Source organism: Seriola aureovittata, chromosome 4 (assembly GCF_021018895.1).
Source record: "Seriola aureovittata isolate HTS-2021-v1 ecotype China chromosome 4, ASM2101889v1, whole genome shotgun sequence".
NCBI lineage: Eukaryota > Metazoa > Chordata > Actinopteri > Carangiformes > Carangidae > Seriola > Seriola aureovittata.
The window spans coordinates 5,758,602-5,786,458 of NC_079367.1; the positions used below are offsets into that span (position 1 = coordinate 5,758,602).

At 40.1% G+C, this 27,857-nt stretch overlaps 1 protein-coding gene and 1 non-coding gene across 2 annotated transcripts; both read right to left on the bottom strand.

Moving 5' to 3' along the window:
* Nucleotides 1–441: 441 nt before the first annotated feature.
* LOC130167958 (solute carrier family 25 member 36-A-like) lies at nucleotides 442–13,789 on the bottom strand. The gene is made up of 7 exons (XM_056374515.1): nucleotides 13,299–13,789; nucleotides 11,078–11,242; nucleotides 9,336–9,413; nucleotides 7,387–7,487; nucleotides 5,393–5,459; nucleotides 3,875–4,164; nucleotides 442–3,785 (listed from the first exon to the last, which is right to left on the bottom strand). The coding sequence occupies exons 1-7, from the start codon at nucleotides 13,337–13,339 to the stop codon at nucleotides 3,592–3,594; spliced, it is 936 nt and encodes a 311-aa protein (XP_056230490.1). The 5' UTR covers nucleotides 13,340–13,789; the 3' UTR covers nucleotides 442–3,591.
* A 436-nt stretch (nucleotides 13,790–14,225) lies between these two features.
* trnak-uuu (transfer RNA lysine (anticodon UUU)) lies at nucleotides 14,226–14,298 on the bottom strand. Its single transcript has one exon. It is a non-coding gene; the product is annotated as a tRNA-Lys (tRNA).
* Between the last annotated feature and the right edge of the window lie 13,559 nt (nucleotides 14,299–27,857).

The following is a 27,857-nucleotide window of genomic DNA, read 5'->3' on the forward strand; positions in this document are numbered from 1 at the left end:
TCAGGCTCCCCATTCAAAAGAGTTAGTAAAGAACAAAACAGAGCTTAAAGGGAGAGTAAATACCAGACTCACAGCTTCCATCTGACCAGAAATACAACTCCAATATGTTGCTCATATCTGCTGGATGTGGAAATAGGCAGTTGTTTGCCAACAAGTTCATCATATCAATTTCAAAAGGTGACAGTTGCCAGTTTTGTGACACTACCAGAAACATTAGTGTTTTGTGTTGGCAAAGATTACACAACAGGCATGTTGACATGTACGTCAGTTGAAGGTATTTGTACTCTTACATTTGACTTTTGTGTGAAGGCAACAAAAAATGCACATGATGTGAGAAAATAAGCAATAAATGAGAGTTTCACCATTTTGAGAATTATTTTTTTTCAACTGTGCAAAAGTAACTGAGAAAAACTGTCAGACAAAGATTTTTTGACACTTAAATATACTTGCACTCTTTCCATTTTATTGACTTTTTGTTTTACAAAAACAGGTATGAGAGAATGCATAGACTGAGCTCACAGTCGGCTCATCAGTGACAACATGGAACAAAACAAAGGGCGTCAGGAAAAGGCAACAATTTATTTCAACAGATAAAAACAACACTGTTTGCAGCTATTCTTCTGAGTACACACATACTCCTACGGTCTCTTACACACAAGACACAACCGAATGACGTACGATTGTCACTTAAGCAAGCGCACACGCACGCACGCACGCACACATGCACGCACACACACACACACACACACACACACACACACACACAAACGCAAACATTCTGGAACACAATGCAAACATGTGGGTGCAAAAGAAAATAACTGTAGAATGCAGGGAAGAATGCATCACCTGACACCTAACAGACACAGATACAAGTGAATGAGATGCATAGAAATTTACAGTTAAAAAGGGTCAGTTCACCCAAACAAGGAGAGAAATAAAATATAATAAAATAAAATGAAATAAAATGACAAATCTGGCATTTTTTTTACTGCAGGTTTTGAAATATCAGCCACCACCTAAATACAACAATTCACTTTGTACTGAAGCAATGAGCAGATATCCCATGACCTGGAAAAATAAAACCGGAACTAAATGCCACTGAAGGTACTACAAGAGATTTTTTTTTATTGTTGTTATGTGGGTGAACTGACCCTTTAATCACATGAACGTACAATCAACTCACACTACTTGTCCCGTTTTAAACCCATAGGAGTGTAGCCAGCACCATGATACACAAACGTCCAATCACTATTAGCAGCAACGGAGTCACCCATGGACTCGCATCTCACTACATCAGTAGTGTGTGTTGATGGCACCGTCTTGCAAGCATTTAACACATCTCTAATAAGACTTGTACAATGAGGCTAATCTAATGCATCCTTCACGTGTGCTGTAAAACTGTTCACTGTTCACATTGAGGATCACGTCAGTAATTTCAGTGGAAAAAAAAAAAGAAAAAAAAGAAAGCATCTGAGGACTCACACTGAAGCTGTTTCTGCAGTCTCACTCAGAAAGTGAGCATCGTCGAGCCAAAATGTTATGCCAAAAAAAATGCCCTTGCTGCTGCTTACTGCTGCACACCAGCACGCTGACCTATGAAGCAGTGAAGTGTTTGGATAAGTTATCAATGTGAATTAAAATACACTGGAAGATAAACACAGCACTGTGGGCGAAGCCGGGGCCCTTTTAAGTTTTGCCGTTAGTGGTGAAAATGCCCAGTTGTTGAGAGTCTAGGTTCTTTAGTTACTTAAACGGTTGGTAGGATAAATTAGGTCACAGCAAAACACTGTTTTTGTCACTTTAACATTGACATAAAAAAAAAAAAAAAAAATATCCAAAGAGAGCAAGCACCTTTCCATTCCATGTGAAGGACATCCAACGACACATAAAACACTGACAAACCAAAAAAAGAAACCTACCATTTTAAACCGGTTGAAATGCTGAGATTTTGTTTTTTTTAAATGACAACTGAACAATGGAAAGGAATCAAGAAAACAGTTACCTTTTTTTTTTCTTTTTTTTTTAAATATATATATTGGTTTGACTTAATTAATGTGCGCTTAGGGGGAGCAAATCCTGACCACTTCCTCCACACACTGGTTTAAACTGTACAACAGGTTTTCCAGAGTAAACTTAAGAGGATTGTCTTTGCCTGTAAAACTAACCTGGATCCTCCCAAAAGGGAAAAAAAACAAATGAGATGAATATTCTAGAGAAAGACATTGAAAAGTGCTACAAAGACCAACACCCTTGTTTAAGAAGAAGGTGACAACAAGCAGGAAAATCCCCTCTCCTCTAAAGAAGATGCACTACATGTTTGCATTTTTGCCAATGCAACACACTCACTTATATTTTATATATCTATCAATATTACAATTTGTTAAAACTTGTTAATTATATTTATTTTTTAATTCACAATATTGGTCAGTGTTTTACTTCCTTGCTTTTAGTAAAAGTTATTCCTCCTGTTTATTTACATTCCAGTAGTAAGAACAGTGGATTATATTCTGGTTTAGTTTGGTGACTTTATTTTACCCTCTAACTAACCTTAGTGATCACTCTTCTTCCACACATGGTTAACACAAACATGTACAGGTCCATAGGTCGATGTCGCTACGCACACTTCACTTGTAATAAGCAAGCAGATATCCGTTCACGAGAGTAGGTAGTGTGTAAAGAGCAGTAAATGCATGTAAATTCCTGCAGTACGAGGATATCGCGACCAGTACGAGGCTAGTAAAAACCTTTATGCGAGTGTGTCTGTACTCACGATATGTAAAAGGTTCACTAAGGGCACCTGAAACCACACAATACCAGTGTACAACTACATTTCTACATCCTTTGTTGTAACAGGTCAACCAGAGCTCCACCTCCTGCTACAGCCATCGTGCATCATAGTCTATGTCACATCCTAAACACAAGGCACGTCACCCCTTCACCGCCCTCCCTTCCCTTGCACCCTCTTTCCTCTGTTCCTCCTTCCTCAACGAGACAAAGCTCGTTTTCACTAACTTGGGAACCCTCGTCAAATACTTCAGCTCATCTTTGTATTCTGGGCCTCTGGGGATGCTAGGAATGGTGCATGACGCTAATAAAATATTTTTTAAAACCGATCATCAGAGAACAAAGTCTCAGCTGGAGAGGGTCTTATATCCACTATGTAGTAAGGACTGGAATTACTGTATTTCTCTGTCATTATTAGTATTATTAAAGGCAGAATATACTGTAACTCTGGTTCTTTCTTCAGCAATCTGCACAAGCTACGTGTATAACCGAAAGGAGAACAAGGATGGAATAAAGATAAAAAATAGGGAAACTGTTTCTTTGCTACAGCTAAACCCAGATCCCCAAACCAGTGCAAGGATCTTTTCAACCCTCCTCCTTGTGCCTGACCCTTTGGTTACAAAACAAAACTCCCAACTTGCTTTTAACAACCACTCGTGTTCACTGAGAAAAGGTCATTGTGGCGTCTCCGTCCTCTTCTGGTGAGCAGATTGTTGTGGTAACTGGTGTGCAGCTCTCTTTTTCTTTTTCTCCATCTCCGAACAGGGGCAGGGTTATATATACTGTCTAAAAGGGCGGGGGAAGACTTTAACCGTTCAGGAGGTAGACCACCAACTCGTAGGTGCACATCATGATGGCGGTGTTGGGGATCTGTCGTACCAGGTGGGTGGTGAGGCCGCGGTACAGGGCGCGGTATCCTTCCTCTTTGGGCACTGTTGTTAGAGTCTGGAAGAAAGAGCGGTACTTGGTGCCCTCTTCACGTAGCCTGGTGCGGATCACTTCTGCAGAGGCAGAAAGAAAGAGGGAACAGGTTAATGGAAAACGAAAAGTAAAGCAGCCTACATTAGCTCATTGCTAATCTGACACTCACCATGAGGATAAGCGATAGTTGTGGCACAGGTCTTGGAGGTGGCAGCAGCAAGCATCATCCCCACAAAGTCAGAAGCATCTTTAGACACCTCCTCTTCCTCGTCCATGTTCTGTGGTGCCTTGGCCTCCAGGAGACGCCGTTTGATGCTTTCATAGATCACAAAGTGGATCACAGTCTCTGAGATGCCAGCGTAAGATGCCGACATTCCCCTGTAGAAGCCTCGCAGGCCGTCTGTCTGATACACCCGTCGCACGCACTCAAACGCACTCAGCCTGCGCTCACCGCGATTCCTGAGAACAAAGAGGAAAAGGATCCATTTTGAAAAGTCTAAAAAAAAATAAAATAGTAAGACCCACTAACATTTGGCATTTGTCGGCAATGAAAAATGGTTCAGAAGATCTTCATTCATTTTTGGCCCTTTTCCGAGCTATGACGTCTTTCAGGGCACAAACACTGTAAACACACCTGTTACCTGCCCAGCACGGTGCTGGTAAACCAGTAACACCACCACTACACTGCGCTTGGGGATTAAAGAGTGAACGCAGCCCCGAAATAAGTTTTAAAAACACACAATCACCAATTGAAGCATCTCACACTGATGCTCCAACATGGGGACGAAAGTCTGCACAGCAACTAACAGCTCACTCTTTCTGTGTGTGTGTGGTGTGTGTGTGTGTGTGTGTGTGTGTGTGTGTGTGTGTGTGTGTGTGTGTGTGTGTGCGCGCTCTGTAACTGCATGTGATGGCTCTGCTCCCTGCAATAAAGAAAGGGAAACTCAACTAGCAGTTTAAAAGGGGTCAATCGCCTTTTTAGCGGGTTTACCAGCGTTTAAAAAAACCTGTTTACACCCACTAATTTTGGTGTAAAAAGGGTATTACAAGGACTTTGTCCATTCCCACATTTCCAAATGGACTGGAGTCGATAAATATTACATAATTCTGATATTTATTTACAGATTAAGAAAATGAAGTCATGAAAGCTCATGTATAACTACACAGTAGGATGCAGTCATGTGTTGCTTTTAGCCTTTCTTTCTCAGTGTTCCCAGGTCAGATTATTGGGTGCGGGGGGTGGGACAAAGCAACATGCCTGGCTGTCTGTCACAGTGTCTTTTTGGATGCTACCACTAGGAGTCTGAAAAGCCACAATTTCAGTAGAGCCTTTATAAAGCTGTAGAACTTGTACTATGAGGTTAATTGCTAAAAAAGAAAGTTTGTGGTTGCAGTAGATGGACCACAACCTGGTGGCACAGGGATAGCATACAGATATGAAAGTGTCTCCAGGAATTCCACACAAATTCATCAACGTTTTTCTCAGTCTGGTTTTAAAAATAAAGAGGAGTTCAGGAGTAAAATTAATGAGTATCCCCCAAATAGAAATGTGTGGAAGCCCTGGTGTGATAATAAGAATTTGCATTAACAGAAAACATAACACAGGGCTTATAATAGACTGTTAGTGCCTTCATTTGGAAACTGAAATTTGTAATGTATGAAGCTCACACTCTAGTGTCATGTTTACCTAGCATCCAGCTGTAGACGCGTCTTTATGAGCCAGATTGGATTGGTTGCTGTGATGGCTGTAAAACCTGAAGAGGAAAAAAGAAAAACAACAGGGTTACATTTTGTTCAAAATCTAGAAATGTGTCAAGCTGCCTGCGGCACAGAAGTGTCCTCAGACTAACACTCTACATGCGATACAAATGCTCTATAAGCTGCATTGACGTTGTTTAAGTTAAAACAATGCAAACGTGTTCTTTTCATTAAAATATAAAGTCACAAGGGCAGCGTAAAGAGAGAGAGGGAGGGAGGGAGAGAGAGAGAGAGAGAGAGAGAGAGAGAGAGATAACTAGCCCCTCTATAGACTACCCTATGTGTGCTAGTATGGGAGCAAGTGAATGTCATAAATATTGTATGTGTCATGCAAACAGCCGTTAAAAGAAACTGCCTCTTATCCAATGACCTAGATGATAAGGGAGAAGAGGATAGAAATGCGTAGAGAGACAGAGAACAACCAGATATATTTAGGAAAAAAAAAGCACAGATCTGTGGTGAGTACTCACGCAGACCCAAGTAACTCCTCACAGATGCAGCTAGAGACCCCTGGCGGTGCGGGGGTCTCATGCCCTTGCGAGAGGAGAGCTACGGTAGAGTAAAAGCCTAAAACAGACACAGGCTTGTGTGTAGCAAAATGACCGGCATGCAACCATTTAACTTCAACCCATTCCCTCCAGTTATCCCCCAGGAATCAACCCACCATATTCATGTGAAATGATCATCCCGCAACCAAGACAGCAGTAGGGACATGGAAGAATACAGCTACAAAAACAATTATTAATACAGTAACAATAATTAACTGCCATGGAGCTAAAAGTGATGATCAAAGTCATCTCGTGACCTCTCAGATTTATCATGTGACCCTTTGGAGAGGCCTGATCCCTAGACTGGGAACCACTGTGCAAAACTCGCCATCTGTATATAAACTGGTTGTAGGAAACAAATTCTTCATGTCAAAATATTTTGCAAATGTTATCTTTATTGGCTCATAAGATATTAAGTTTATTAACTCAATTGTGCTTTGTGCTTTGGGTCAACTTTGTGCCAAGTGTACATCAATTGTTAACCATGGCAGAGGTCAGCTCTAACCTTTGCTGTAGGTATCATGCATCATTGCAGGGACTGGATTAATCGCTGGACAGTCGACACCTCATCAACCTGTCAGCTCAGCTCAGTCTGACTGGACAAAGATGTCCTGACAAATGCTGACCTTGACTGAGTTGCTGAAAAGTCTGAGTCACGGTGGGCTAAAAGTGGCACCACCATGAACCTGTCAGATTCACCTCCGCATACACACAAACACACAAACACACAAACACACACACACACACACACACACACACACACACACACACACACACACACACACACACACACACACACACACACACACACACACACACACACACACACACACACAAACAAACAGTAGATGCAGCTGCCTGTCTGACCCACATTGTAATGGCTCGGCAGTCCCAGATGGTTAAGTGTGACATAAGAGCAGATAACCTCCCCTTGACATACAAAGCAACAGAGAGCAATGATGGAATATTTAAGTCTGGCCTGTTAACAGCCTACATTCTTAATTAAACGGTTTTAGGATTGCTACTGTAGCAGTACAAAGGAAAGTCTGGGGAAAAGGTGACAGCAACAGGATTAACTTGTTTTTGTATACACAGGGTCTTCAGGAGAAAAGTCTTTAACATCAAACATAACACGAACTAGTTGTACCACCGATTGCTCTCTACAGAGGGATCAATGCAAACGCAAAGGCTCACAGCAGCAATACACACAGCTGGTAAAACCACTATTCATCTAAGCTTACCAGCACTGAACCAGACCAGGTCCGTTTACTCAGCATTTCTCACAAGCATGCTGGAAATGTTCACGAGGTTACAGTACGTTAAAAAGCATTACATGGTTTTACATATTTATCTGTTCCCTCAGATGTGTAGTTACCTGCCATTCCAGCCGACGCCATGTGTACCTGTGTGGAGTCCGGTTCCAACACACCGTTCAGTTTCTCTTTGGCAGTAGAGTAAGCAGCAAAGTAGATTGCTCTGTTGCAAGTAAAAGAAAAGAAAGGTCAGAACATGTTACACCTGTACATGGCTAAAGAGTTTATGTAAGTCACGCTTTCAGTGTAATGCTAATTAGTTTCAGTCTATTGTGTAGCTTGTTAATTACAACATTAACAAGTGAAACTCTCCCCATGTCATGTTCAGCTTAATGAGCTGTCTAAGCAAAGAGAGTTTTCAGTATAAAAGCACATCTTCATCTGTTTTCACTAAGTGTCTTTATTTGTTTTCACCTAATTAAAGAAGGTCATAATGATCATGGTCATGCTCTAAATACAAGCTGCTTTTGCTCTTTCCCTTCTAGCAGCGATAGCGCTGTGTAATGCGCCATCTGGTTCAGTTCTACAGTCATTAGTCAAATGTGCTTAGTCAGACTATTAATGATGCTAAAAGCTCATCAATCACATGATAAAACGGTGTTTGGCTGTGCAGTCATCTTTAAATCTGCGTCACAGCTCGGGAGGCCCTCGTCTTCACGTTCACTGATCTGCACCAGCTTTCGTTCACCTAAGATGCTAACATGCTAACCAAACACTCTACAAATGCTTAGCACTAGCACCTGCTTGCTGCAGTGTTACCCGCTGCCCACTGCCATTAGCTGCTATTTGCTCCCATCATTACCACTGAGGGCAATTAAAGATGATGACAGTTATACGTTATTACCTAACTCCAGTCAGAGTATTTCCCACACATAGACCCAGTGTTGTTCTCAAAATGCTGCAGCTGCTGCCACGTTTCCAAAGGAACACATCACCATCCAGTAAGCGGCTCAAAAACTGCTGAGAAAGCCGTGAAGATGGATGGAACCTAAATGGCCGTGGATCCCTAATGCTTTTTTGTCAGCAAGTAACCTCAAGGATCCCTGTGGTAGTTACATAACACCAATGTTCCTCACAGCTATTCCTCCCTGTAAAAACAGCTCATGTATTCATAAATGTTTATCTATTACCCTGATCGGACAGGAATGTTCATTGTCAGTGACGAGCGCAGGTAAATGTCATTGGATAGAAAAGTAATATGACCATGACTTCAGAGAAAATGCACAATACCAGGACACTGGAAATGGTTCACCAAAATGGAACACAGCCATTCTTAACGCTGTTGATTACACCTGTGCTTTTCTTGCTATGACAGATTAAAATGTCTGCTGTGGAAAATTCTATTCACAGTAACCATCACTTGGTTTGTTTGGTTACTAAGTGGTAGCGAGGGGAAGATGTATCCCATTAGTGCTATCAATGTATAACCAATGTCAGCCAACAGCATGCAGACAGTTGGCATGTAGCTCAAAAGTTAGCATGGATGTTAACAACACTTGTAGTCTTTTGGTGTATTTAATGGGGAGTGAGCTATGAGTCATCATGTTAAATAATACTAACATCTCTAGCATCAAAATAATATTTAGAAACATGCTTTACAATATTACAAACAAACAGTTATTTTCATTATCGTTAATCTGTTAAATATTTTTTCAATCCTTTACTCAATAATTAATAAAAATTAATTAATTAATTAGTAATGACTCAATAATGACAATTATTTCCTGCAATCAGTGTATTGATTAATTAACTTATTGTTTTCAGTTATAAACACTGAAAGAAATACTTCTAAATTACTGTATTAATCTGCAGAGGAATAATAACACTGGAGACAGATTTTGAATTCCATCAAAGGATCAGTTAGTCAAAGTAATCCAATGACTATTACTTGACTAGGAATGCCTTCACTTAAGGACAGAACTAACTGCTTTATAGTCTATCACGTCATAGTCCAAATAGGTACACATCGTTAAGAATATGATGAGGATAAAGTTGACAAGATTCATCTCACCTGGAAGGTGCCACGCCCACCAAGTTTGGCCCCAAGCCCCTGAAGAGTGAACGAGGTCCTTCTTTCTCCAATATCAATCTGAAAATCAAACACACAGAGAAATACTGTGTATGATTCCACCCCCCATCATATGTAGACTCTAGGGCACTAGATAAACGCTATCTACTGGTGTTGTCCAATTTCTTAAGCTCTAAAGTCCAGTTAAAATTCCATGTTTATCTGGTAACACTTCAAGTTTCAAGTGTTTTTCTTTGGCCCGTAAGGACGGTGATGTAAGTTGGACAGCCCAATCAAAACTTGTGCCCAAAGCGAAGTCTTTGAAAACGTTGTAACTTGTCATCAAACTTACTGAACACAATCATTCTCACAACAGGATAAACCCATTAAGATTTTAAAGACTGGCCTTTCCTCTCCTTCCACCCACAGCAGGAACTTTAGCCTACATTCAAAGCCCTAAACTATTAGGTATCTAAGAATAGAAAAAATTGTCAGTAGTCAGTTGTCTGTTGTTTTCCCCATTCAACCCCTTTGTATTGTCGGGGGTAATGAACACTGCAGGGTCTCGGGGACACAACGCACACATAAATAAGGGGAAATATTTTCCAGTTTAACGAGTTGCATAATATGTTAATCTGCATGTTTTTTTTCTTCAAAAACATAATAGCTGCTTTATCTTGAAAAAGCAGTGAGAATTAACTTAAAGGCACAACAACATAACAGATGCATTTACTCATTTATTAGAGTTTGCTCACAAAAAGCGGATTTGCTCCAGTCTCCTCAGCTGTGTGTCATGTCTAGATGCTGGTGTGCCACTTTTGGCTGCTGTGGCTGCAGTGTGCAGCAACTGGGCAGATGAATATGTTGAAATTTTTATGCAGCCTCACTGACTGTACCCTGTCCACCACTGCCTACAAAAGCTGCATGTTATTCAGTCTATTTCCACAGAGATCTACTAGTTTCAACTTGAATATGATTCATTTTTGGTTTGAGAAAAATACAAGACGAGTCTGCCCTCACTGTTTCTTGCAAGCTGTTTAATCTAGCAATGGTGCCAAAAAATGAGCAGGTCTGAAACTGTCAGTGGGACTACAGAACTGTATTAAACAGTAGTTTGACAACGTACCAAAAGTATTTAGTTAGGGATACACTGCCATGTTACACAACCAAGTTAAACTTGCCACGGTGATTGGCACCTTTATTAAATGTGACTTAGTTGAGTGGCACCTAGCCATCATTAAACACACTTTCTAAACAGGCCTCCTGAAGCAGGAAAGGTCTGTCATAACAGACACAATGAGTCATGAGAAATTACACATTCGTGAAAGTCTCACAAGATACAAAAAGTAATAATAGTTGGATTTGTTATGAAATTTCCTGTTTGGCTAAAGCGATTGACATGTGTTCTTGTGTGTAGTATTCCCAAAGGGTGAGGACTTGGAGTAGGGTTTCAGGGAGTAGTTGGCCTTGCCAGGGGGACATCAGCCAGATCAAACAACAAGAGCAACAACATGGTGCCTGTTGAAGAAGGCACTGTGACTCTGCAGCCAAACTTCTCTGGGAGAGCAGGGGAAAGGAACCATGAGCTACATACATGACCAGCTCCACTCATTTTGTTTAAAGCTGAAATATTGACCAGCAATGTTTATGTTTCAGCAAAGCTTTGTATGATGTATATAAAAACACAAAATGGACACAAGACATGGTAAGTGCATGAGTGTGAGTGATAAATGTTGAATACCCACTTGAGACAGTGCAGGGGGCCTGGCGGGGACACGCGGGCCACACTTGCCCCGTTGACGGTACTGAGCTGAACCTCAGACACATAGAGGGTGATGGAGGAGGACTGCAGACGGGTCTTCACTACTTCCAGAGGACAAGTTAATATGGCTCCTACCGTACCCCCACATCTGGCAGAAAGACAGAGATGGAAAAAGGTTGAGGTGAGATAGCAAACAATATCCAGTCTCAGCTGACAGACTGATATTAAGTGTCCTTCGGTGGTGACAACAGTCTGGATGGTCATAGGTGTGCATTTTCCTGCATAAATAAATTAGGTAACGATGTGGTTAGGTGGATTCTAAAGCTCCCTGGCATGTAGACAAGAAATAACACAGTGTGGGAACAGTGAGAGCCAGTCAGGAATGCTTTGTGTTTCTTGGGAAACAACAGCAAGCTTCTGTTCAGTGCCACACCACATTCCAAACTCACACATGTATGTATTTTCATACACATGATTTATCAAATAGGGCTCAAATAACAGCTGCAAAAAGTTATTGTGTTTTTGTTTTAGCAAGCTTGATCATAGGGACTACCATTTGAACCATTCAGCCAATATAAAAATAGATGTTTGTGGATATGTTGCGTTTCTCATTTTGCTGCCCCATTTATCAAAACCCACACACTGTCGACTGTGAATCGTAAAACAAATCATTTAAAAGTTTTAACATTTACAGATTCACACATAATCATGAGCCAAGATCTTTAGAAATGCACAACTCGACGCCCTGTACAAACACATGGCTACATCCAGGGCATCATTTTATGACCAGAAAGTCACCTGCTCATTTAACAAATATAAAGACTGATAAAAGAGAACACAAAAACGATATCTGCATGGTTTACATAAATTAACTAAATCTGATGAGATTATACTGAGCAGGACAGGGCCAGACAAGAGGAGATCAAAAGCAGGAGTGCCAGTACTTTATCTTTAGTTAAGGTTAAATTTCAAACAGCCCCAGTGCAGAGATAGTAAATCCTGTAAACAAACTTTTTGGCACAGGTAAGATGATGGGCGGCAGCCAGCTAATATACACACCACAAGAAACAGAGGATACTGCCACAGGAAAAACATGCACAGATGAGGAGTCAGATTTGATCTCACTTAAATCCTGGATAGTGGGCTATGGCTTGATAAACAAAAAATTGGATATCTTGAAAGGGTACATAAACATAGCATGTTTAGGCCCATAAAACTAATAGCGTACTCAATTATGCCATAATTCTTCAAATACATAAGTCACCGGTCTATCAGTGTAGCCTCACAATAAAATAATAAAGGCTCTACAAGACCGCATGAGTCAAGGCTGCAGTAAAACTAGTAAGTGAAGTGCTCATTTACCTTTACAAGAAATAATTATAGTAAACTAAATGGCTCAGCTCGTGCCTGGATAGTCTGTCTGAGGCAAGGAGGTACAATTCTACAACATTTAATGTTGCCATGGGTCTGTCAAAATCAGCATGTCGTTTCACCCACTTTCAACGGCGGTATGGACAGTCTGAGTTGAACTGTGGATTCACAAACTTCCTATAACAATACCAGACTTATCATCATCATCATCATCATACTTGGCAGACCACCATGACAGAAAAGACTAGACTGCACTACACTGTGTCCACACAATTTAAATGTTGTATCAGTCACATCCGAGCACACACGTTTTGTCTGGTTTCTAAACACTGTTTTCTGAGTGACCTTTAGTGGCAGTTTGCCCACGTTTGTTTTGATGCACCAACGTTACGGCTGATGACATCGAAAGTGGGATAGGCTCACTTTTAACATCCATGTGTTCTTGAAACGAAGCTAATCTTGATATTTACCTTTTGTAAAAAAAAATATATATATATATTATAACTGCTACGATGACTAACAGTGAATACAGAACGCGCTTCACACACCAGCCATTTCATTAATACACTGAAATGTCATTGTAACTTGTGACATTGAGTTCACCCTACGGACGCACAGTCATACACACGATTGGTTAGATGACATCTGGCACACCGATGCTACCACGGGTCTTCAGGTTAAAGTTATCCCACTAACCAAACCCCAGTATCGTGAACATACCAATACAAACGTCCCAGAATGTGTAGCTACACTGGTTAGCAGCGACTGTTAGCCCTGCGCGTGGAGCTAGCTAGCTCACCTCTTATATGTACATAACATGGGAATATACTCACCCTCCAGCAAACAGATGAACTAAGGTATCTCTTTGACTCATTATGTATCATATTCGGGAACCGTCCACAGGGCACCACACGGGGACAACGGGAGCGGACGGGAGGAAACGGGGGAGGATAACGACCCCAACCTAGCAAGCAAATGATTCTCAGTGCGTCTGTGTTGTGGTGGAGGTCAGTTGCATGGAAAAAAGACGACGGTGTAACAGCTAGCTTGCGTTAGCAGCAAAAGCTAACGGGTTTCCGGTGGTAAAGGTCGATGTCAGAGCCACAGGTCTGCGTCTCCTACTTGTGAAACAGGATAATGCTTCACCATAGTGTGCGTGTCTTTAATGTCGGTGGGCAATTCCAGTCTTCCAGTCTTAATAACAGCGACTGTGGAACCGACTCGGCCTCACTCACGTTGACGTGCGTTGTCTCACTGTGAGACCGGCGGGTCAAGTCGCAATGTTTATCGTCGAATGGGAAGCCGCAAAACAGAGGCGGCGATTGGTCGAGGTGCCCCCTTAACCCGCCCCGTCACTACTCTTTCACGTGATATCGCTTTTCATTTTTCGAGGGCAGAGATCGTCACTCTGGAGATAGAGGGGTTGAGCTCTGAGTTTAGCTGGTGTCACGAAGAAGAGCCGAGAAACAAGGCAGACTTCTTAACTTCTCTTTGGGTAGGTTGCACTTGAAAATCAGTGAAGTCACTTAACACAATGAAGTACTGGCTGTAGCAACAAACCGCGCTGCTGTACAGCTACGTAACTTTTCATTCTCCTTACAAAAACACTCACATGTATGTGCCATTTACTTGGAAAACTCGCATATTTCTATTACTATAACTGCATAGGTCAGTGTGGACGGGGCACAGCGAAAGGCTTTGCAGCCTATAGACGAACACGGCTTTCCAAAGAAGGAAGCTTCAGTTTTCAAAAGTATGTTCGCCCGAACAGGGACTTGAACCCTGGACCCTCAGATTAAAAGTCTGATGCTCTACCGACTGAGCTATCCGGGCTCTGAAAGTCACTGTAAGTACAGTATGTCCTTATCGTTCAACGCAGTCTGTAGCGGTGGAGATTTGGCGGTGTCCTACTGAATGAACAACAAACGTCCCCATTAAGCGTTTTGTCGGCTTAGACTACATTTAAATTCTCTGTAGGAGCTCCTATCTCATGAAAATTAAATCATCTTGATCATTTATCATCATTTGCAGGTTGGGTTGACATAGAACTGTAAACTAATTGCTGTAAGATAGGCCACAGGATTTGCAAACCCATACCCAGTTTTGTTTTCCATAGCCAATAATAAATCACCAGATCCTGCATAAAGCATTATACATGATATAGAAGATGAGGGATCACCTACTGTATGTGTCACTTAAGTTCCTGCAGGTGATCCCATAAGAAATCTGAATATAATTTACCAATCAGCATTCCTGTTTGGCCTATTTTTGCTTCATGTTCACACCCCAAGTCTATGTTTAATTTTGCAGTAAAAGTGTCAAATTCCCATGAGTTCAATGGTGTTGGTAGTACAAATATCTATGCACCAATCTCCCCCATGGAACTACAGTATGTCATGCTACACTACTGGACCTGAAAGGTATAAAAGAAATGGCCAATTGTTACAGCCTGTAAACAGAACCTAAGCTTATATATGGAATATATGAAATAATGAATTTAGACACTGAGAAAAAAAATGGTGCCTGCCACAGACTGAATTTGACCTCAGTTCATTTTGGTATATGTAACCTACACATCTCATACAGAGATTCTTTGTGCCAACTTTATGTGTGTGTGTGAACTGAGACTTGAAAGTCAAGTGTACACAGAAAATGAGGTTTACTAATTTGGGCAGCAGAATAAAATCCACACGCCATTTAATTTTCGTAAGTACAGATGCAATTTAACCAGGCCAGATCATGTGCCGCAGTTTCTCATCTAATCACGTTACTGTCCAACTGTATGAAGGCAAAAAGGCACGAAAGTGGGGTCACTAATCTGGCTTGTAAGGTTTTCTTATGTTTTCTGTATACAATATGAGTTTTTTTTTCATATACAGTAAAGAATGCACTAGTACTATTAAAGCATGTCTTTCATAGATCAACATTAATGACATGATATACAGTATATGAGCTGTTTTTATATAAGCCAAAGTGAGTAAGTAGGAAAACTATCTGTCTATAGAGAATTTTTCTTTTGCAGGATTTATGGCTTTACGGTTTTTTCTACATATAAAATCTAATCCGATAATACATATTACATTGCGCCTTCAAAGGAAAACTGTATTTGCAACTGTCTGTCTATGAATATAATATGAATTTTCCTGTGCTACAAATATCACATTTGCTCTTGAGGGGCTGTTAATGGTAAGATCCAGACTGTCTAATTTCCGTTTGGCCTTCGCAGTCTACGATGGCTACAAAGGGCCACACCTTTGTAGACCATGTCCTTCAGAGGATGCAGCTTTAAATATTAGCAAAGTGAATGAGATTTTGTTATGTCTCTCTTCTACCAAAAGCTCTTTCTCGTCAGGCCCCCTGAAGGCTATACACCAGTTATTCGTGAGACTGTGTGACTGCCCTTGAAACTGGACAGTATAAACCCAGGCAAGCCAACTACAGAACTGCCACACTGAGAAAATGAGTTATTTTTTGTGAGAGAAATGGCAACATCAACTGCGGGTACATGACCTGTGGGGGGCTGTTTGTGAGGGAAGTGTATTTTTGGACTGCTTGTTTGCTTTGGCTGTGGAGGCAGAGACCAACATCTTGGTGTATTCCATGCAGGTCTGTCTGTAAATACTCAAATAAAAAGTTAGTCTGAACTTTGAGAGCAAACATTCCTTCAGGGGCTTTTGATTGGCTAAATTTAAGCAACCAAAACATGTTTTGTACAAAAACAAAACCATAAGGTTTAAATCTGTTGAAGCCAAAGCTGGCCTTTGGCCAATCAGTTATCTTATGCACTGACTGAATACACTGTATGTTACAGGACAGGTTTGTCTGTGGCTTTTTCTAAGATTGGGAATGCTTAACATCTAATGAACGCTTAAAGCATTTTTGAAAGTAGAAATAACATTAATTTCTTTGCAAATTAAGGATAACCAATAAAACACAACATACTCAGAGGTTTTACTGCGACAGCTTTACATTGTCTGGTGTAAACAGTAGGTTATGGTGGTTCACATTAGCTGTTAGCATAACTTAGTTAACTTTGCCTATATAACTGACATACTTACCTTTGCACATTTTTTTGTTTTAGTGACAGTGGCCTCAATGGTCACTGTACAGCTAAAGTTGCAGAGTCTTGCTTTATGTTTCTTTTCTGACATTTTAATCATCATTTGGCCAAAAGCATCACCTGCAAACTTGACAAATCTATTGAAATTCATAGCCGTGTTAAGTGGCTAGTGACTCCATCTTTTCTTTTTAAGAATTATCTTATTTTTGATATGCTAATGGTTCATAGGAATCAGTAGATCTAATATCAAGCAATTACAATAAATTAAAAACAAATGACAAGTCAGCAGTCACCGCACATATCAACCACTTATCATGAGTATGTTGCAGCAGCTGACCAGGTGTGTGTCCCTATCAGCTGAAGACAGAGGATCCTGTCCCCTCTATATTAGGGAGATACAGTGAATCTGTAGCTGTGTGGCGACCATATTAGGGTGCTCCCTTATAAAGGAAATTGATTTGGGGAATCCCTCACTGTGAAGTAATCCCTGGCAAGTTTCAAGTGTGTCACAGACCCCATATTAGGAGACTAGTTTACTGTATATTACCTGTATGTGGAAAACAACCAGTTACTAGGTTAAGCATGGGTGTATGAATAGACTGTATATATGTGAATAAATGTATGAATATATATGAATAAACGTATATGAATGGATATATATGAATATATGTTTTATTAATTTACAATTAACATTACTCATCATCAAATTTAAGCAGACATCAAGGGGTTTTACAGTGCCTCCAAAGACTCACAAGATAACTTGTGACTAACTTATAATTTATGGGAAAATGTACAACAAAAGAAATGTTTTTTTATGTTTCACTATTTGTTAGTGAGTCTGCATTTGGCCTGTACAGTTAGAATTAGTGAGAAAAGAAGAAAGTTATCTCCTCATTACTTGAAAACATTTTCTAGAACACAAGGTAGGTCAACACACCATCAATGATCAACCATTGTTTGACCATGTGGGCTACTGAACTTTTTAGTTTGTTGATAAAGAAACATTTCCCTTTCTCACTGGTTGAGTGTTTATGTGGGTTGATTTCCAGGTATGCATTTAAAAGTGATTATACAGCATTCTATAATCTTGCGAATGTGTGTTTTGTAATGAGGAGATAAGATCGACGCTTCTTTTTGTACACCAGTAAGTGAAATCCATTAGGAAAATACTAGTTAAACTTTAACCATTTCAGGGCATTGAGTTTATTTTTGTAACATGCATGTACCCATGCTTTCCTCACGTGTGTCTGACATTCCGACAATACCCAGTCAGGATAACTTTTCATCCACTTGGTTCTCTCCTCACATAACCTCCTTCGGTGGTTCAACATACAGATTTTCTTACAGCGCCTGTATGTATCCCAAGCTCACTGCTGGTTGAAACTGGACTGTGACCCTTGATGAAATTCAAAACAGCAAGTTGAGAGGAAATATTAAAATGTCCTGGCTACAAAAAATAAGAAAATGTTGATATAAGAATGGCAGGCTACTACTGGAGGATGTAATACATATTGCAAAAGTAAAGAATAAATCCATTAATTGATCACCTCTGTGCTCTGTTTCTGTTTATCAAAACTGATTATCATTATAATCATTAATATTCATGTGATCTACATTTGTGCTTAAACAAGTGCAAACTTATTTTGAATTTAGCTGGCAGGAAACCAAAGCAGGCTGAAGTTATTGACCTGGAGCACAGGGAAACGCAGGATTAGAAACATGCAAATATTTGTATGTATGCATATATATATGATTCGAGGAACAGTCAGCTAGAACTTGTCCTTGATGTTTGCACCAGACTGTAGACTTTGATAATTAGCACTGAACACAAAGCCCAGCAGAGTGTGATGGGAATGTCATTAGTTTTGCAGGTATTTAGTCCTAAACCAAAATTTGGATATCGTCACGAAAGTCAGTAGGGTTCATCCTCTCGGGACCATGAATGTCTTAACAAAATTTCAAGGCAATCCAACCAGTGGTTGACCAACTAGCTTGGCTAAAATATATATACTGAGAGGTAATAATAAGAATAGGTAAAGAGATTCTTTTCTTTATCAATACAGTTTGTGTTATGGAAATGAAAACAAATATTCAAGGACATTCCTCTATACAACTGCACAAAAGACAGGGAATGATCACAGGATGAGAGCAAATATTTTGTTATATAATCATCTCCGTTTTTATGAGAGATGAAACTCATGATTATCTGAAAAAGAATCAAGGCAGCTATCAGGCATGCGCTCACTGCTGGCTGTTAGAATTGATGCAAATCAGTATCTCATGACGTTCACACACTCACCACATCTGGCTGCCAAGCATAATTTGAATTCCCTCAAAATTATATCAACAGAACATTGGCATTAGGTTGTGCTTACTTACACAAAGTACTATGTACAGGACACTCTTACACTTAACTTAAAGTTATGAGTTGCAGGCTCTCACGTGGCAACACAAATGCATCTGCACACATATGCACACACATGCCATTCCCAATCACCCACATCATCCCTGTCATCCCTGTCCCATGACTTCTATTGGTGCAGAGCAGAGTGGGAAGGAAAAAGGTCAAGTTAAGTGGTTGCACGTTTAGCAGCTCGCGTCATATGACTGCCGTACCTTCAGATATTACTGCAGCGGAGGACTGAGGGAGCTGTGGACAATGATCCACTGAAGACCTGGTAGCCTCCTCTGCAATGCGTGATTCAGTCATTAATAATCACAGACCTAGTCCGGTTTGGTCCAGGACCCTTCTGCAGATGCAAGAGCAGATGCCACATAATTTATATAAGGAAAGAGTTGTGCCACAATACTGTACTCTAAACCAGTTATATGAAAACATGGGTGACTTGTCACCTGCATTGAAAAACATGAAGCTTAAAAGAATGTGAGTCAATATAGATGGCTGCAACATTCACTAATCAATGCTATGCTATGCTTATTTCAGCTCCCACAAGGGCTTTCTTATTATATAAGGTAGTTGTAGTAATTATATGTATAGAACACACACGTAGAGACAACGAATTTTGCAACTGAAAAATGACAAGGAGGCCTCAAAATGGTTGTAGAATTTAAAAAATAATTTGACATTTTGAGAAATACCCTTAACGCTTTCTTCCAGAAAGTTAGATGAGAAGAACAATACTCATCATGTCTGTGGGATATATTGAAGCCACAGGGAAACGACTAGCCTGACTTCATCCAAATGCATCAAAATCCACCTCCTAGCACCTCTAAATTAATATGTAATGTCTCATTTGTTTAATCCGTATTTTTTTTTAAAAAAAGTAAAAACAACAATCTGTGGTTTAAGGCAGACGCTTGGCTCCCCTGGTGTCCAGATCTTTATGCTAAGCTAAGCTAAGCTAAGCTAAGCTAACTGGCTGTGGCAAAGGTGAAAACTGTTAGAATTTGAAAGGGTTTGCTCGTAGTGATGAACAACCTGAATCTGCAGGATTCAGCTGTACCCAGCTTCATAGTGAGTTTGAGCTCTGCAGTCCAGCTGCTTCTTTCCAGTTTTGTTTCACAGCAGCCAGATGTTTTCATCTGTTGAAATGGTAAATGGACTGGTATTATTGACCATTCAAAGCACTTTTACACTAGAAGCCACATTCATACTGTGCTTTTTTTTACTTGCATACGTTTCGACATAGACTGCTTTATATTCTGTACACACACACCACTTACACATCATGGGCAATTTGGGGTTCAGTATTTTGCACGAGGACACTTTCACATGTGGACTGTAGGAGCCGGGGATCGAACTTACGACCTTCTGATTAGTGAATAACTAGCTGTACCTCCCAAGCTACAGGGTAGGAAACAAACTAAGAGGTCAATAAGTATTTGCTGAACACACGCGAGCATTTAGCATTAAACTAAATAGTGAGATATTTCCCTCAGGAGCTGGAAGAGACCAGAAACAGAGGTACTGGACTGGATTTAGCAGGTGATCAGAAACTAACTCCACTAAAACTACAAATGAATGATGTAATGTTGCTCTGTAACTGCTGGATGTAAAAATAAGCAACTGTTTGCTATTAGGTTTGCCAAATCAAGTTAAAAGGTGATGATATGATAATGTTAACAGTTGTTACAGGTTTAACAAAGGCTTCTTGCAAGACCGAGTCTAAAGTAGAGAATAGAAGCAGACAAATTAAACTACTTCATTCGTCTACTGGATCTATCAGGCGGTATCTGGGCTGGCAGCCCAACATGCTTGCTGTTCTGCATCAATAACATTCAGCAAACAAATTGCGCTAATGAGAAGCTTTGTGTAGGCCAGGAGCAGATTCAGTAAATCAATAGAGCTGCACAACCACTGACTGAAGCTGCTTTTCAGAGTAAACTTTCAGACTTTTGTGTAAGATGAGAAAATGATGAGACATGTAATGTAAATACATGTAAACATGCATACCAATGATGTGATTTCTAAGAATTCATTTTATTTTTTAAAATCTAAGTTATGGTAATAAACTTATGACAAATGTAAACATACACACGTCCATTCATGAACTGACCAATGTGTATGTCTTATAGACTAAGGCAAAAAAATGTTGAGGTGAAGAATGGATTTTGGCATCCAATTTAACCAGGTGAGCTGATCAAGAATGCATCCTGTGACACTGTTTTGTTCTCTCGCTAACCAAGCACCAATATACGCTTGTTTTTCCCTCAGCATTTGAGTCACGTCTCAGCGTCTTGCTCTGACTGAGGCTGAATGTGAGTAAACTCAGTGTCCCTTTGCAGAATTCGCTAACCACATGAGCAGACAGCAGTGTGCTGCAGAGAGGATGACACTGATTAGTGGCAACCAGACAGCAGCGCTTCAGGACACAGACCCCAGTAGTCAAGAGAGGACCATGCTGCTTATGTTGCATCACTCATCTCATTCTCAAAATCTTGAATGTAAAGCTGCACATTTGCAAGACAGCAAGAGGTATTTCTAAGCTTAACTTCATCTAACATCATCAGTACAATCTAGATAAAGATATATGTATGAAAGGCAGGAAATATGAAATACATGACATATTGTTTCTAGGCCATTCTTTATCCATAGGATGCAATAAAGACTCTCAGTTGAACGTTTAAGGTGTTGGGAATCTGTTATCATCTCTGTCATTTCACCTTTGTTCCTGAGTGCGTTGAGTGAGTTTATTTCATTATATTTTTCAAGTCATGCTTATTTTTGATGTTAAGTAGTACCTCTAATCTCCATGGTTTGCGCTCACGAGATTATATATTTAAAGTTAGAATGTACTGATGTACCGATTTTTGATTTAAAATCGTTCATTGTTGTTGTTTATTCAAAATAATATGATAGAATTTCACCTGTATGTGTACATTTTCATAATGTCTTAAGTGCTGCTCTCTCTCCCTGGACTTCTTTGGTGCATTTGGCTCTCTGCCCATAATATCATGACAAGCTCTCTGGTCCCTTTCTGCTACCTCAGGTATTTAATGACATCACTAATGAAGTCAGTCCCAGGTCCTTTATTCAGGTAATCAGTCATCAGTAAGTCTAAGTGCAGATTTAATACACTTAGACTTTTTTTTACACTTTACAATCAATCAGCCGCAAAATGTCTTTCCCTCTAATTCTGTACAAGGTCATACCAGTGGATAACGTAATAGCAGAAGAATATACATAACATATTATCTTTGATACTAAATAACAGGAAGGATTCAGGGAGCTGAAAATTGAATGAGGTACTGCTTCACCTTCAAATCAGTGTAATTAAAAATCCCCAAATCCACTCATAAACGTTCCACGTATAGCTCTGCACATATAACATGAAGAGACTTTGCTGTTGCAATAATAGAAAAACAAGTTATTGACTTGTTCCTTTAAGTGTCAGTTTTATTGCTTTAAGTCAGCTTGAAGCCTAATGAGTGATAAATAAGCATAATTGTAAACGGATGGATAAAGAGGAACAAATGGGAATATTATGAAAGAATTGTTTTGTTTTGATTTGATATTACCCTCAGAATTTTGTCAAAAGCTGTAAGAAAAAAATAATTAAATTTTGATGTAAATTGTCAGTGTTGTGGTATTTAGTTTTTGTTTATTTGTCAGATAAAACCACATCCACAAAAATAATTTCTCTGCTGTAAAGTCTATTTTGTTCTCATTTACAATCAAAAGCATTTGAATACACCACATGTAAAGTTACAGAGAGGCCATGAAGGCAACATGTGCACTGCTATCAAAAGTCCAGCAGATGGGGCAGTGAGGTTGGGATTTTGGCTGATCTGACTGTCCACAAACCAGCCTGGTAGACCTGCTTCTCCTCAACTGTCAAGTTAGAAAGACAAAGCTAAAGTAAAACAATCCCGGAAAAAAAATATCATTTTGGATTCAAGATAAAAGCATATAATAGGATCTATTGTGCCTGTGTTCTTAAAACAAAACCTGACATATCCGTGTATTGTTCATACAATGTATATGCAGTTCTGGTTGCTATAATTAAGAATCACTTTCAACTGCCCTATCCAATAAGCCTTGGTGATCGATGTGGTTTAACCCGATTTTCAAGATATTTTTAAATTTTACTCTTTCAGACATGTATCAGCTTTAACCATAGGCGGAGCGAGGGGGAGGCTTATGGGCCTCCAGCCCAGGATGTTTTCCCAAAAGCCCCGAATCTTATATGAAGTTTATTATAACATTATTTATATTTATAACTTCAACTTGGTGTAATTTCCTCTGAGTCTCTCTAACTGGACCCGCAAATCAATGGAGCTCTATTAGTACTGTACTGGGGAAATAGCCATTTATATTATCACTTATTTTTGGTGACCTGAGCGAATGAGTAAGAGAGCGCAGGGACAGAAGAGAAGGAGAGAGGAGGAAAAATGTGATGAAGAACCAGGAGGAGAGGGGTGGAGAACGGGTTAGAAGAAGAAGAGGAAGTCTGGATTTGAAGTGTGAATAAGAGAGTAGAAAGGGAGGAGTGAGAGAGAAAGGGAGGAAAAGAATGAAAGAGAGAAGGGGAAATGTGATGTGAAAACTTGTGCAGGTGAAGAGAAAGAGGGATGGGTATGGAGGTAGCTTTTGTCTCAATATTATTTATGTGAACTGATTGACAATCAGTGAGTAAATGTATGATCTGTAGATATAAAACACTTTCCACAAATACAAAAAATACATTTGTAAACTCAAAAAATATCTTGCAAATATTAAACGGATCTACAAACAAATTTCATGAATAAAAACATATCTGTGAATGCATTCAATTCTTTCAAAAAAACGTTTCTGAATCAATTTTCTTTTCCCTACTGCTTGTGGATTTGCGTTTTACACAGAGTTTTGAGACAAATCTTCTGCCGGTCTGAACGAAAATTGACTTGTAGCTGAAAGAAGTGATCGTGTGCTGGCGCCGCCATTTCCGCTTTTCAAAGTAAGAGCACGCAGTCTTCCTGGAGCTGTTTTATTACCTCAAATAATTGGTGACAATTCTAAGTTAACGGTTGTAAGATACGAAGTGACAGAGGTCTTTGATAGTATGGCTTTTGGTGTTGATATTTGTTTTGTTAAGAAATTACATATTACAATTTTATTCTTCATTGTTAATATGCAGGCTAAGCTACCGTTAACTACTGAACCGGAACCCGTTGCCAGGGTGACAGTAAACAGTCATGTTGCAGACTGAGGGAATGAAAGCAGGGTTCTGACATTCCATACTGATGAAGATTCATTGTAAATAGACCACATTTCATACCCATCCAACCTGTAAAGAGATAACTGGTGTCCTTTCTTTACCATTGAGTTTATTGTAATCATTCAGTCCATTTGCTTGTTACAGTATAATTGGTATTTTCTACATGTAGTCATCTTAATTTTAATAAACATTCTGGCAGGACAGAGAAGCAGCTACGGGTGCAGAAAACGTCTCATCTCACTGCGCTGCAGAACAGAGAGGTTCAGGAGATCCTTTGTTTCCACTATCAACAATGAGCTAATGGACACATGAATTTCCCCTAGGGGATAAATAAAGTGTCTATCTTTCTAATTTGTCCTGCCAGAATGTTTATTAAAATAAAACATATTAAGGAATATGTCATAATGCACAATATATACTAAATAAGTGACAGAAAGGTTACAAGGTTCATTTATCATTTGACAAGGGGTTGTATGACAAGATGAGACTCCACCATTAAAAATATTTTTACAACATCAAATAAAGTTTGTATCTATCTATGTATCTATCTCTATCTAACTTATTAGCAAATAATACTAAAAGATGTCTGTTTGACAGATCACTCAGTAAGACATACAATTCATTTAGAAAGTATTCAGACACTTTTTTTTTTTTACATTTTCCTATTACTTATTCTTGTTGTTGATGTTGAAATTGTTTAATTCAGTTATCAATGTACAATGCCAGCAAGCAGCTTGTTAAAGATAATTCTGATTCTAATACTAATGCGCGGGGGAGGCTGCTTGCTTACGCCCACAGCGGGCCATGTGACCAGCACGCAAGCTAGCAGCCAGGGGAGGTTCTCTGCCACAGCAGCTTCAGGCCGCCTTCCTCTTTCTGTAGGCTCTGGTCCTGGGTACATGTAGTCCAGGCAGAAGACGTGGCTGAACAGAGGCCGGGAGTGACGCTGGAGCGAGGGGAAGACCAACAGCACTGGATGAGGGGCCATGCTGTTCATTGTCTGGAGGAAGTGGAGGAGGAGGCAGACCCCTGCTGGAGGGCCCAGGCTGCTCCTCCAGGACATTGAAGTTAAGTTGAAGTCCTTGTCCCACCTGTACCAATGATAGACCCTTTGCTGAAGGGAGAGTCTGGCCAGCACCTGGACACACAGACCAACACTGACTGTTTTAGGATTTTCAGCTTTCATTAAAAGATAAATCACAGTACAGATTACAACACACCAACACAGCTTTATAACAAACTCTTACCACTGAGTCCTCAATTCAATTCAAAGAGCTGGATGTTGGTGTGAGCCATCAACCTCGGGCAGGCCAACACTGTCTCTCTAATGGCCACATAATCCTTGAGAATGAATGACAGCTGAGATGGCACCTCTGTGTACTCCATATGTCCTGGATGCAGAGAGAATCCAGCAAAGAGATGTCCAGGGCGACGTGGAGATCCTGGATGAAGAGGGCCGTCTCCTCTGCCTCATGTGTCCTCCTCCAACAGTGGAGCCTCCACTCCTCCCAGGAGATCCTCTGGATCACCTTGGCAACAGTCAGGTCGAGCATCCTGTGCTTCCCCTCCAGCTGTGACCACTATGCCTCAATGTGACAACAGGTACCTCCGGGGATCCATTTCGAAGATGTGGCATCATCAATCCGGCTGCCATCCTGGAAAAGCCAACATACCAACATTAGTAACCCAGGCAGCCGTTTCAGAAGCCGCACCAGTGAGCTTCTTTGTCACCTGGAGGGAAAGAGAGAGACAAAGAGAAAGGCTTCAAATGTTAATGTTAATATGTGTGTGTGAATTTAGTCCGCACACAACAGTGGTGTGAAAGCAAATGTGGCACCCTGGGCATTTCATGAGTTCAAATTGTTTCCAGAATTGTGTTTAGATTAGTTTATGTTAGTAACCTGGCCCCCACCATTATTTTTGTGATTATAATTATTATTTTTAATACTTGTGTAAATAGGAGAAAACTCATCTGATTTCTGTTGAAGTTGACTTATTAGTTATAATACTTCTCACCAATAGGTGGCGGTAGCGGCCTGGTAATATGAATGACTGACGCTGTAAAACCGTTGGTTACGGAAGTCCGCTCAGTCATATCAGAGACAGTTACAGGAGCGTATGTGAGAACTCACACTGTCTTTTGTTTTCTGTTTGGTTGCAGGTGAGATAAGTATTGATGTTAAAGGTATTGACGTTTGTTTGTTACAGTTATGTTCTACATGTGTATTAAGCGGTACAAGGAAGGGCAGCTAAGACTAGCTTCAACCGCGAAGTTAGCATGGCGGCACGCTAGCCGACATGTACGGTAATATAAATGATTGACGCTGTAAAACCGTTGGTTACGGAAGTCCGCTCAGTCATATCAGAGACAGTTACAGGAGCGTATGTGAGAACTCACACTGTCTTTTGTTTTCTGTTTGGTTGCAGCATTTCTGATAATAAAAATAAAATCCTCTTACACCTGGATCACCAGCGTGGGCATTCAGTGTGTAACACAAAGCGTTAAATTCATTCATCAATGAACAATGCAATCAAGCTAGCTGCTAATGCTAGCGCTATTGAAAATGGGGGTAACTCTATATACTGTATATTGCCGCCATTATTGTCATTATCATTTATTGCAATTATTGTATATCATTTGTTAACATTATAATTGTTATCAATATCATCGTTTTTTTTTTTTTACAAATATTATTTTTTACTATTATTGTCATTCTTATTGTTAAAAAAAAGCTAATCCTGATGATCAGTGCTAATGCAAATGCTAGCTAGCTTCTGTTTGTCCCTTTTTTTTCACCAATAAAGAAATAAAATGCTAATGCTAACGGCGGCTAGCTCGCGCCCCAAGTGTGGCCTTGCGCCCACCCAGCGCAGCGCAAGCGGAAGACCTGAAGCCTGAGCGCAGGAAATCTTTGCAAGCAACTATATTTCTGAGTGCAAGCACACAGCAGCAGGAACAGAGCAAATTTATGCGCAAACAGAGTCTATTTGAGTGTGAGGGCAGGGTTTTGAGAGACAATATTACAAAATCTGAACATGAAATCAATAAATCATGCCCTCAAATTTGATATACCACGCTCTTGAATAAAGATGGGGGGAAAAAACTGCATAATTTGAGCCCATACAGGTATGGGGTGTAGTCATGCCAATGACTTACCATTTCTTGCTGGTTGTGGGAGACCTCAATGTGGTTCTGGCCTGAGGTGGATTCTGGTATCCCTGTGAAAACACAATTATACTAAATAAAAACAAACTTTCCATTACAGGGAAAACCAGGTCATTTTAGGCTGCTGTTCACATTATAACATTTTTAACTAAAATTCATTACACTTACACATTATTAACTCAGTCAGGTGCAAGTTATGCAGGAAGCTCCTATCAGTTTCAAAGTAGGTAGCTGCAGAGGTCCAACTGCAGGTAGTGTAAACAGGAATCCTGGAAAGATTTTAAAAAGTTGGACCGTCATTGTCGAATCAGATTCACGTGTAAAATGATGGATTGATTTGATCTAAGTTTGATTTTAAGCAATTCACAGAGCCATATCTAAAATGACTGTATTCCATATATAATACGCAAAACATGGTAACGCATTCGCGTAGAAACAGTTTTATTTTGAAAGTTACCACAGGAAGTGTTGTTGCACCGTGTGTAACTTGACGCCGGTCTCTGCCACT

Coding starts and splice junctions, on each gene's coding strand:
- LOC130167958 (XM_056374515.1), bottom strand. CDS start 13,339: ATGAGTCAAAGAGATACCTTAGTTCATCTGTTTGCTGGAGG. Junction 7,488..9,335: donor GTGGGCGTGGCACCTTCCAG/GTGAGATGAATC, acceptor TACTTGCAACAG/AGCAATCTACTTTGCTGCTT. Junction 5,460..7,386: donor GGCGTCGGCTGGAATGGCAG/GTAACTACACAT, acceptor TTTCCTCTTCAG/GTTTTACAGCCATCACAGCA.